General features: G+C 36.9%; 1 protein-coding gene across 1 annotated transcript in view; it reads left to right on the forward strand.

Annotated features, from left to right (window-relative positions):
- OTOGL (otogelin like) overlaps positions 1-12517 on the forward strand; it is a 118839-nt gene that overhangs the window by 99621 nt on the left and 6701 nt on the right. The window contains exon 53 of the mRNA XM_072150164.1: positions 1887-1932. Coding sequence (XP_072006265.1) covers positions 1887-1932 — 46 coding nt within the window. The remainder of the gene's footprint in view (positions 1-1886; positions 1933-12517) is intronic.

Genomic DNA, 12517 nt, shown 5'->3' on the forward strand with positions numbered 1-12517 from the left:
ATGCCACTAGATTGATATTTTGTTGTTTTAGGAAATTAACTTTGCTGGTTTTCTTTTTAAAATTCCTTCCCACTGGCTCTCTGGCACCCATATTGACTAAGAGGCTCCAGCCTCTTTGTGAATAGGGGTGCAAACTCTGTGCCAGTTCAGAGCTGTAGACCAGGTCCGATCAAACATTATTTTTTGGTATAGTCTCTGACAGAAAACTGTTGGGGGGCGGGAGATTTATGTGCCTTCTCCACCAGAAAACTGACCAGTCTATATCATCTGCAACATTATGGGCAGCAAACTTTAGTATACTAATTTTTATTTAGAAACTCTTAGTGATAGTTGGGACTATCTTTTAACATTGGATACATAATTTGAATTATTTGACCTTTTTTGTTAAGTTTGTAATGAGATCATATGTATCAATTGCCATTTGCAATACTGGTCTCTACATGGTAACTGAGGGCATTTCAATCATGCCTTTTGCCTAGATTTTTCAATGGTGTCCATCTACCTTCAACAGTTCTCAGAACATTCATGAAATAACTGTAAAGATTTACTTTACATTGAGATAATTTTAAATATTGTGTCAGGGGAGTGTACTTGATTAAGAAATAGGCTCCAAAGTTCCAGTTAGTAACAGTTATAATCCTCTGTTGATAAGGCTGATCCTGTATTCCCGTCAGCCTATGGTTTATTTCTTCTCTTCTCTGTGTTTGTCTACACAACTTTGAGTAGGGAGTTTTAAAGAAAATCTACCATTTGATTTCAGGCATTATGAACCAAACATACCTTGAGAATGCTGTAGCTACACTGATGCAGGATCATACCTTGGTTAATCCCTGCGCTGAGTGGTTTTGCCAAAGAAACCATTATAAAATTCAGGACCTTGGGAAAGCTGGATCCACATTACACACAAGCTTTCTGACTAATCAAACTGGACTAATCAAACTGAGCTGGATCATACACGGCATCTGGGGGATGGTGCAGCAATTGATTATTCTGCCTGGCAGGGAGAACAGTGATTGCATCATTTTTTGGTGCAGTGCATAACTAATGTGAAGCTGAGAGCCTAGGCACAGAAGCAACAGAGATTCATTATCATAATTTTATAATTGTTTTTTCAGCAAAATCAGCTCAGGGATTAAGCAAGATATGTTTCTGCATCAGTGTAACAACATCATTCTTAAGGTATGTTTGGTTCATTATGCCTCAAATATAATGGTAGGTTTCCTTTGAGCCTTTCTCTTCTGTCCCTTGCTATAGTGTTCCATGAGCATTACATTTTAAAAGGGTTGTTCCTCTCCTCATCTCTTAATTTTACTTTCAGCTTTATAAGGAAATACTTGTCTAATTGAAAAGATCTTTGTTAAAAAAAAATCATAGTATACTATAGGCAGAGAGAGCAGAAAGGGTCTATCCTTACTTTTTTAGATGCTAGTCTTAATTATCCCCCACCGGCTTCAGCCTCTTCAGAAAGAAAACTCTGCTGCTGCCAGAATTAATAAGTTTGAACATTTTAGTAAATTTAGACCAGGTCAAACTTGGTTGCGATTTCAGCTGTAGCCTCTACCAGTTTCCGCCATAGTAAATTCCCTACAGAGAAATTAGATGTACGTAGTCTTTAGTCATCCTCCTTAGACAAACACTACATAGGTTTAGAATATGGATCTCTACATATCTTTACTAAGGAGTGGACTTTGCAGCCTATTTTTTTGTACAAACTAAGCAGAATTTCTTAACAAAGTATGTAGAAATATATTCACGACACCCCAAGCGACACAATATTAAAACATTATCTCAAACGATGGTTTAAAGCTGCACATATAAATGAGTTTACTGGATCATAAACGTTGAGCACATTATTTTTTGATTTGCCTTTTTAAATTTTCTTTTAGAATGGAGGAGCTATACAGACATATAACGATGGCTGCTGCAAGATATGTAAGTGCACTAAGCTGCATTGTATGCTAGTTTATGCTTTATGTTGGAGAGCTGTGGTTTATTTAACTCACTTGCTGGGATATGAGAAAGGGAAAAAGCATGCAGCGGCCACTCAATCAGATTTTATTTCTTTAACCACTAGCACTCACAGGCCTTGCTTTTCATGGCTTACTACCTGGTGTATGATTTAACCTTACTGTTCTGGAGTATAACTTTTTACATGAAATAAAACAAATGAAGTGGGATTGAAACAAAAATAAAATTACTGAACCCATAGCTATAATAAAATACAGTCAATTCAGATTTAGCGAATAGACACTCAAAATAGTCCACACATTTTAAGAAATATTGCCTTGGAAGTATTAGATACTCAAGTCTCTCTTAAAGGAAAAGCCTTTCAAATTGTTACTAAATAATTATGATTTACCAAACTAAAGATACATTGGGGGAGATATATCAATCTGTCTACACCACCACATTTATTAAAGGTTTTAGACTATTTTCGGGCAGTTTTCTGACTTGTGCAAAAAAACCGGTGTGACCTCGGGAAAAGGGGTGTAACCTAGTCTGTGCTCCAGAATATTCAATCTGTGCTGCAAAAATTAAGTTGGAAACTAGACAAAGGCCTCTTTCACTACCCGAAAGAGGTATGCTACCTGTACCATAATGTTTTCATATGGGTAGCATATGGCCACATTCATTTCAATGGGCAATACATCCATGTACATGCCCATATGCTGTATTGTCCACAATACCGTACTGTGAGCAAGACGTAAAAAAAAAATACAGAGCATGTACTATTTTCTCATGTATTTCCATTCTGTATGCCCCATAGAAGTCTATTGGAACATTTTTCAATAAGTTTTGTGTATGTGCAGCATATGGTTACACAGTGTATGCTATCTTATATACACTCACCGGCCACTTTATTAGGTACACCTGTCCAACTGCTCTTTAACACTTAATTTCTAATCAGCCAATCACATGGCGGCAACTCAGTGCATTTAGGCATGTAGACATGGTCAAGACAATCTCCTGCAGTTCAAACCGAGCATCAGTATGGGGAAGAAAGGTGATTTGAGTGCCTTTGAACGTGGCATGGTTGTTGGTGCCAGAAGGGCTGGTCTGAGTATTTCAGAAACTGCTGATCTACTGGGATTTTCACGCACAACCATCTCTAGGGTTTACAGAGAATGGTCCGAAAAAGAAAAAACATCCAGTGAGCGGCAGTTCTGTGGGCGGAAATGCCTTGTTGATGCCAGAGGTCAGAGGAGAATGGGCAGACTGGTTCGAGCTGATAGAAAGGCAACAGTGACTCAAATCGCCACCCGTTACAACCAAGGTAGGCAGAAGAGCATCTCTGAACGCACAGTACATCGAACTTTGAAGCAGATGGGCTACAGCAGCAGAAGACCACACCAGGTGCCACTCCTTTCAGCTAAGAACAGGAAACTGAGGCTACAATTTGCACAAGCTCACTGTCGAAATTGGACAGTAGAAGATTGGAAAAACGTTGCCTGGTCTGATGAGTCTCGATTTCTGCTGTGACATTCGGATGGTAGGGTCAGAATTTGGTGTCAACAACATGAAAGCATGGATCCATCCTGCCTTGTATCAACGGTTCAGGCTGGTGGTGATGGTGTCATGGTGTGGGGAATATTTTCTTGGCACTCTTTGGGCCCCTTGGTACCAATTGAGCATCGTTGCAACGCCACAGCCTACCTGAGTATTGTTGCTGACCATGTCCATCCCTTTATGACCACAATGTACCCAACATCTGATGGCTACTTTCAGCAAGATAATGCGCCATGTCATAAAGCTGGAATCATCTCAGACTGGTTTCTTGAACATGACAAATGTCAAATGTCCTCCACAGTCACCAGATCTCAATCCAATAGAGCATCTTTGGGATGTGGTGGAACGGGAGATTCGCATCATGTATGTGCAGCCAACAAATCTGCGGCAACTGTGTGATGCCATCATGTCAATATGGACCAAAATCTCTGAGGAATGCTTCCAGCACCTTGTTGAATTTATGCCACGAAGAATTGAGGCAGTTCTGAAGGCAAAAGGGGGTCCAACCCGTTACTAGCATGGTGTACCTAATAAAGTGGCCGGTGAATGTACGTGCAGTATGTAGGGAGACCAGAATGAGTGGGACTTGCCATAGTCTGCCAGCTGTCTGTATTTATTATGGATACAGTACAGATACAGTGACATTTGTGCACATACGGATAAAAAACGTCAAGTATATAAAGTGAAGAAAAAAAACATCTTCATAAAGCGCAGAAATACAGGACGGGGGAAATCATATGTTTGTGTGAAAGGGGCCTAACTTATAGCTTGTGTAAAGTAGACTCCAGTCTTAAACTAGTCCATATACCTCATCCAGCATGATTTATCTGACACAGAATAATCCTGTGTACATGAACTCTGCACCGGTCTATTCACCGACACTTTCATAAATCTCCCCCATTGTCTTGTACACTTGAAAAGGTTGTCCTTTATTATTAGTATATATTTGAAAGGTTTGACTTTTCCAATAAATCTCAGATATTAGCAATATAACCATCATGTTAATCGATCAAATTGTGCAGCCCTGGCTCACAGTGTATCTTAAATCTATCCTGTCGCAAATATAATTAAAATAAAAAATAAAATCGGCTCAAAGTTAAATCAAGTGAAATATAGCAAAACCATGTTCACAATAGTAATTTTTAGATGTACAGTATAATCTCTAATATCAAATTTTCAGTGCCTATCTGTTGTACGCTAAGGCTGTTTCCACAAGTATCATGGCTTATATTTTTAACGAACCCATATGGATGTGAAAAAATTGTTCAAGTTCCCACAGGCATATACAAGGGCCTGTATGCAGTAGTTTCTGTTCTGATTATGTTATTTTTATGGCAAGAATAGTGCTGTATTTAAAATGTAGAGCAACCTGCAGACACCATGCTCTTTAGACATATATAGTTTTTTGCAGGTTGATTAATAGTTTTGTCCAGAAAGAATCGGTACAATGTGTAATTCATTTATTAAATCTCTGCTCTTTCTAGGAGAATGAGTCATGTGGGAGATTTTCTGAGGAACTCTTAACATTCCTTATATTATCATTTAATTATTGCATAGGGCTGCCTACATGACTCCTTTATCCAGAATGTACCGGAAGTAAAATGTATGACTATAATAGACGTCTCTAAATATCAAGTAGAGAAGGGTATCATAGTATCATAGTATATAAGGCTTGAAAAAAAAACACCCATCAAGTCCAACCTTTAAGAATTGAACAAATGTTTCCCCATAACCTGTGATATTTTTCCTCTAAAGAAGGTCATCCAGGCCTCTCTTGAACATGTACATAGAGTCCACCATAACAACCTCCTGCAGCAGGGAGTTCCACAGTCTCACTGCTCTTACAGTAAAGAATCCCCGTCTATGTCCATGATAAAATCCACTCTCCTCTAGGCGTACAGGATGCCCCCTTGTCCTGGTCACAAGCCTAGGTATAAAAAGATCTTTGGAGAGATCCTTGTACTGACCGTTCAGGTATTTGTACATTGTAATGAGGTCTCCTCATTACGAAACTGAAGAACCCCAAATTTGTAATCTAGTCCCTTATTCCCCTAATAATCTTGGTTGCTCTCCTCTGCACCCATTCCAGTTCCACTATCTCCTTTTTATACACTGGTGCCCAAAACTGTACACAATATCCCACATGTGGTCTGACCAGTGATTCATATAAAGCCGAAACTATGTCTTTATCATGAAAATCTATTCCTCTATTAATACATCCCATAATTTTATTTGCACAGGTAGGTTACTACACCATCTCAATATAGAAAAATAACTTTGCACTCCAGGATGATAACTTTTTCAATGATGGTCTTTTATTAGGACAATTTTTATAGCAATTCAAATATTTTTTATGCAACATTTGGTCTTGAACAATTCAGACCATCATTAGGCACATCAATATAAAAAATAAAGCATATAGTATAACATCAGTCTAAAGTGATCTAAGAAATGCACAAAAGTCATAGCATCAGGACATAGGTGATACAAAATACATATGGTATAATGTCAGCTAAACGTGACCCAGGAAAGCCACAAAAGTAAAGGTAATGCACAGGAACATAAATAGACTGAGCAATCAATAAGGGGAAAGTGTGTAGTCCATACTTACTGGATTACAGCAGGTATATGAGAGGAAGGGCGGTACTGTGAACGCTAGAGCCCTATAGAGGAGGGAACAAAAACAGGGACCCACTGGAGAAGAACACATAAAGAATATTAGGTCAACTTCTGAATCTCATATTCCCTAGTGAGTCCATGTGGTGTCATAGAATCCAAACTTTGTATACAGAAAGCCACTCTTAAAAGCTGTTTCACTCTGTTGCCGCCGCATCTTGGAGATCCTACATGTACTAAAACTTGATACCCTGTTCTTAGCTTGGCTAAAATGGTACATCAAGAGATATGCTTTGACTAACTGACCCTTAGTCAAGGTTAGGGAGATGTTTGCAAGATGGTCGAAAGTGTTGTTTGAACTTTAGTATAGTGGGGTAGCTGTTGGATAAAACTGACCAATGGCTACGAATAGATTTTAGATAATAGATACATTTTTTTGGATTGCTATACAAATTGTACTAATAAAACATCATCTTTGAAAAATTTATCATTCTGGAGTGCCAGGAAATAAAATGTGGCACTAATTACAGATGAGCAAATCTATTGGTCGAATTGTAGTTTTTGTATGAATCTGCCCTTTATAATGTCCATTGGTTTTAATGGACTTTTATGGTTTCTGTTATCATTTGGACCACGTTTAGGTTTCCCAGATAGGATTTTTTTATATGTAAAAAATTTGTGTTTTAGAGGACTAGAGGAGGTTATGTACCAATTGGTCTCCACTCAATAGATTGAGTACCAAATTGGTGAGGATGTAACGAAGAAAATATTGAATGATTTGCTCATCTGTAGTACTAATATGCTGTATTAAGCACATGGTTAACATTGCTCAGGAGCTTTGCCCGCATAATCACCATCAGGTCTCATCTGTATTATACAGCTGGTATTATAAAGCTTAGGAGGATTTACATAGATGCCATGATGGGGCTCCTTCTCTCCCACTTGCCACCCCCACAATGCAATAGTTGATTGCAAAGAGGTTGTCAAGAGAGATAAAGATCTTAACTTAGTAAAAATTTTGTAAAAATGTCCAAACATAACATTAAATAAAAATTATCAAAAATATACCAACAGGCAGCTGTTTAAAAATAAATATAAAAAATATGTTTAACTAGTTTTATAAAAAACAGTATAAATTAGTGGATGTATGGTGCTGTGGATGATCTGTTATTCATATCAGTGAAACACAGTTCAGATGTTTTCTAAAGAAAAACTCTAATGGTATTTCTATAAAAAACATGCAAGGTATATGTGTAAAGTCTGTAAATTTCCACATATTTCTTCATGGCTAGTCTTTTAAAACACAAGACTGTCCATGAACACTGATTTTTTGCTCATGGATTTAGCTATGGACGACATACATCCCTTAAATGCATAAGTGTAAATAAGCCTAAATATTATATTTCATGTTTTCATACAGTTAGCACTGTAAAAGCTAAACAATGGGTCCATTTCAATGTGCAACATTTCCTACAAAGGACAAGTCTATAAAAACTTTTTGGAAGACATGGAGTAAAGATTAAAAATGCAATAAAAGGAAAGTGACTAGGTCAGTAGGGGGTTAATGAGTGTAGACTAAACTTTTCTTGCCATCAAAAATAATAAACCTGTGCAAAGCTAAAAACTGCAGTAAATAAAGACTGTGGCTAATTGACTTTGTAAATGATTAATATAAAGGAAATCTACCATTTGATTTCATGCATTATGAACCAAACATACCTTGAGAACGACACTGATGCAGAAACATATCCCTGAATTGAGTGGTTTTGCTGAAAAAACCAATTATATAATTATGCTAATGAGGCTATGTCACTCCTGTGGCTGAATCAGTGCTTCTCCTCTAACATTAGTTATGCACTGCTCCAGAGCATGATGCAATATGTTGTCCCTGACAGACAGAAGTAATCAATCGCTGCACCATCCCCGAGCTGCTGTTTATGAGTCATCCAGTTTAGGTTGATAAGTCCTGTCTGGACAGTTCAGGAAGCTCCCTGTAATGTGTTTATGTACAGCAGCCATCATGCAACCCCGCTTTCCCAAGGTCCAATTGTTTTTTTAGCAAAACTACTCGGATAAGGGATTAAACAAGATATGTTTCTGCATCAGTGTTGCTACAGCGTTCTCAAGGTATGTTTGGTTCACAATGCATGAAAACAAATGGTAAAATTCCTTTAATGGGAACTTTCTTGTTCTTTGTCTAAAACAATGCTAGTGTGAGCCTTAACGAAATTGCAAATCGCAGAATCTCAAATAACATTTTTAAAATCAAACTCCATAAAAACCATTAAAACTTTATTTTTGTAATGCATTTATAATTTGCATTTTATAATTTCCTATTTTAGCTTATGTTGTGCCAAGAACAGTTTTATTGATATGGCACTATTTTGTCTACTCAACTGTTAATTTACTCCACAGAATAATTCTGTGAATAATCATAACATGTATGTCTTTATTAAAGTTGTTAATTTGTAGACCTTAAAAGAAAATACAGGATAAGAAAAAAGGGATAAGCACTTATTTTCTAGAAAAAGTGTGGGGCCGATGTATCATACCTTGTGTGCCTGTTCTCTGCCATGCAAGGCATAAAAATTTTGAAATTGTGACTTTTGTGCTCTTTCAAAAATGAGGGATTTTTGGGGCAGGCAAATATACTATAATTTGAGCTAGGACACTGTTGCAGACTATAGATAAAATCTACCCTAGCCCCGGAGTAGTGTATATTTCAATTTTGTCAAGTGAGTGCCACAGCAGAATTACTAACAGATTGGAAACCTCTTAATACTTTCAGCTCACTGCACTGATTTTTAAGACTGGTGCACAAAGTTCATATGTTGGCCCTAGTATCTATGGCTTGTGTCTGATATCAAAGTTAAAGGGGTCATCCACTTTCAGTAAATAATTAATATGGTTTGTGTAAAAAAAAGTTATACAATTTTATAATATATTTTCTTTATCAATTCCTCATGGATTTCTAGATCTCTGCTTGCTGTCATAAAACAGAAAGCTTCATTGTTTACTTCCAGTGTATAGAAATCTGTCCATGTGATGTGATGGAGGTGCGGGTGCAGAAGCCATTATTATCACACATCTCTGATTACTCTCTGTGATAATAATGGCTCATGCACCTGCATTTCCATCACATGACCATGGACAGATTTCTATCCACTGGAAGCAAACAATGAAGCTTCCTGTTGATTACCAGCAAGTAATGATATAGAAAACCAAGAGTAATTGATACAGAAAGTATATTGGAAAATTGTATAACTTTACATTACACAAAAAATATCAATTATTTGCTGAAAGAGGACAACCCCTTCAAGCCTTAGTCAGATGAAAGGAGATAAACTACAATAACAGACTCCCAAAACAGAAATGACATGGTTTCTGAACACAAATAGTTTTTTCTAATTCTTTGGGGGTTGTCCATTTTCAGCAAATAATTGATATTATTTGTGTAACGATAAGTGATACAATTTTCCAATATATTTTCTATATCAATTCCTCACCACTTTCTAGATCTCTGCTTGCTGTCCTTCTATAGAAAGCTTCTATGTTTACTTCAGTGGATAAAATCTGTCCAAGGCAGGCGCACAAGCCATGAGTATCACACAACTCCTATTACTCTCATTGATAATAATGGTGCACGTGCATGTCCATCACATCACCATGGACAGATATCTATCCACTGAATGGAAACATAGGGGGATATTTATAATAAGTCTCTTAGAGCAGAGCGGTTCTATTTGCTCATGGCAACCAATCAGAGCTCAGCTTTCATTTTCCCACAAATTAAAGCAGTGCTCTGATGGGTTTCTATGGGCAACTAGAACAGTTTTACCCATGGAAATCTTCCCCATAGAAGCTATATTCTATAGAATGACACCAAGCACAGATCTAGAAAAGCATGTTCACTATATTAGAGTTATAGCACACCTTAACCAATACCTTTCCCTATAATACATAACAAAGCCAACTAGACAAAAACCTAAAGTTGACATATGACGGAATCAATTTTTTTTGCTGTTGCAGCTCTTGTCATTCATAGAATAAACATTCTTTACAATTGGAAGCAAAACACCGAGAACTTTAATGTTATACTTCAGAAAAATAATTTCCCTTTAAAACTAAACCACTATATGTAACAAGCTACCTTATCTGCTAATAAAACAATAACCAAAAGCATGTGCTCTGTGGCTAGGACCATATACTTTATAATGTGGCTTGCAAATGTAAGGGTTGTAATGGGCAAGACTAAACCAAGCTTGATTAAATGCATGCAGAGTGAGTCCATGTATTTAATTCTTACCTTGCCATAACCTCTTTGCAATTGAAAGTTGGAAATCTGTCCATGGCTGCAGCTGTAAGTCAGGAACTTCTGGTGTGATATTTTAATGAATGATACAATTCAAATTGAAAATGTCTTAGAATTTGATTTGGCACTTGAAGATAAGAGACATCACTTGGCAGTGTAAGAATTAATGAACATGTTATTTGTGTAAAAAATGTTTAATTTTACAAAAATCTTATATTCCTAACAATTCTGCCAGGTTCTGGAATGGGTGTATTACCCTTTACCATTACCCCCGTAGTTCCTACTGCTAAAATAAATTGTGAACCAGGTACTATTATTATTTCATGCATTTCACTGTACTTTTCTGACTGTAATAGCTAATTGATGGCAATTTATAAAATAAGCTTTGTGGGGCTAATGAACAGATGTGTTGAGCATATTATACCAATCTTGCACTGCATAGAAATCACAAATCTTGCAAAGGGTAATAAAAATCCGCATGCAGTTAACAACTATAAAACTCTGCATGTATGTGTTGTTTCTATGAATTGCTGCATGTTCATTCTACAATATCTTAATTATTCACAATATTGAAAATCTTTTCACGCACAAAGTGATGTAATATTAGCTGCAAAATATATATAATGTTGTGAGCGGGGTAATGTTGCTGTGGTCAAATTTATATGTTTCAAAGTTGTATTTATCCCTCTTTCTAATGCATGTGATTTGTCTGAAATTTTAGAAATGTTAAACTTTTCTTACATTTTTTATTTGTACACATCATCTATTTTAATGAACTTGTACCACCAGACATTAATAAAATATCTACATGATGTAGGGAATTATAGGTGGTATTCCCATCTTTGGGATCCTCCCTAAATTCTAAGAGAACATTTATCAAAAGTGTCTCAAAGTTAGACTGGGCAAAGTTATAGTAGACAGTCTTATGCAGCAGCAGTTACCGTATATACTCGAGTATAAGCCGACCCGAGTATAAGCCGAGACCCCTAATTTCAACACAAAAAACTGGGAAAACCTATTGACTCGAGTATAAGCCGAGGGTGGCAAATGCATTGGTTACAGCCTCCCAGTATATAGTCTGCCAGCCCCTGTAGCATACAGCCTGCCCAACCCCTGTAGCATACAGCCTGCCAACCCTTGTAGTAGGAAAAAAAATAACACTGTACTCATCTTTCCGACGTCTCCCATAGGTCCTCTTCTGTCTCAGACTGTATCAGACAGAAGAGGACCTATGGGTGACGTCAAAAAGGTGAGTTTTGTCTTTATGTTTTTAGTTGACTCGAGTATAAGCCGAGTTAGGGTTTTTGAGCACAAATTTTGTGCTGAAAAACTAGGCTTATACTCGAGTATATAAGGTATCTCCAGTTATCTTTATTAAACAATCGCCAAGACAGGAAGTAATGTTAATATACTTATGTAAAGTCATTGCACTGATGATGAATATCAGTTAACATTGCCATTAACTAAATTCCAGGAGTCGCATGAAGAAGATGTAGGTGTAAGGGTGTCTACGTATGAGGGTCACATGCTTGAAACTATGGGGGACATGTATCTTTTTTTGTTTTTTTTCTTTGGTGTATAATTGAGAATTTCGTAAGTTCTATTTTCACTTTATGTATGACCGTCATTGGTGGAAGTGTAAGCAGCAGTGTTAGCATCTTCACAGCTGCTTACACTTCCAGAAATGAAGAAAAAAAGCTTTGTGTCTAGCCAAATGCATTGTAAAATGTAACACATGCGTTTCTGCAATGCGTTTAAAAGGCATCTCAAACGCCAGATATGACCGCACCCTTAGAAGTAACCAATAAATTTTAAAAAAATGTGAATACAAAAATTAAAAAAAATATATCCCAAACTTACAATGCACAGCATTTAAAGCATGTGAAATAATCCCAAATGACTTGTTAAAACAGGGTCCATGAAAAAAATCCTTCTTCTACACCTACCCTGGACCTGGTGCAGATTTGAGCTTAAGAAGTCACAAAAGTAAGCAACAAAAGTGATAAATAAGTGAAAAGTCACACAGAACATCTGGAAAATAAAGATACATAAGAAACACTGCACAAGGTGCAGACCTAGGCC

Source organism: Engystomops pustulosus, chromosome 4 (genome assembly GCF_040894005.1).
Source record: "Engystomops pustulosus chromosome 4, aEngPut4.maternal, whole genome shotgun sequence".
NCBI classification, from domain to species: Eukaryota; Metazoa; Chordata; class Amphibia; order Anura; family Leptodactylidae; genus Engystomops; species Engystomops pustulosus.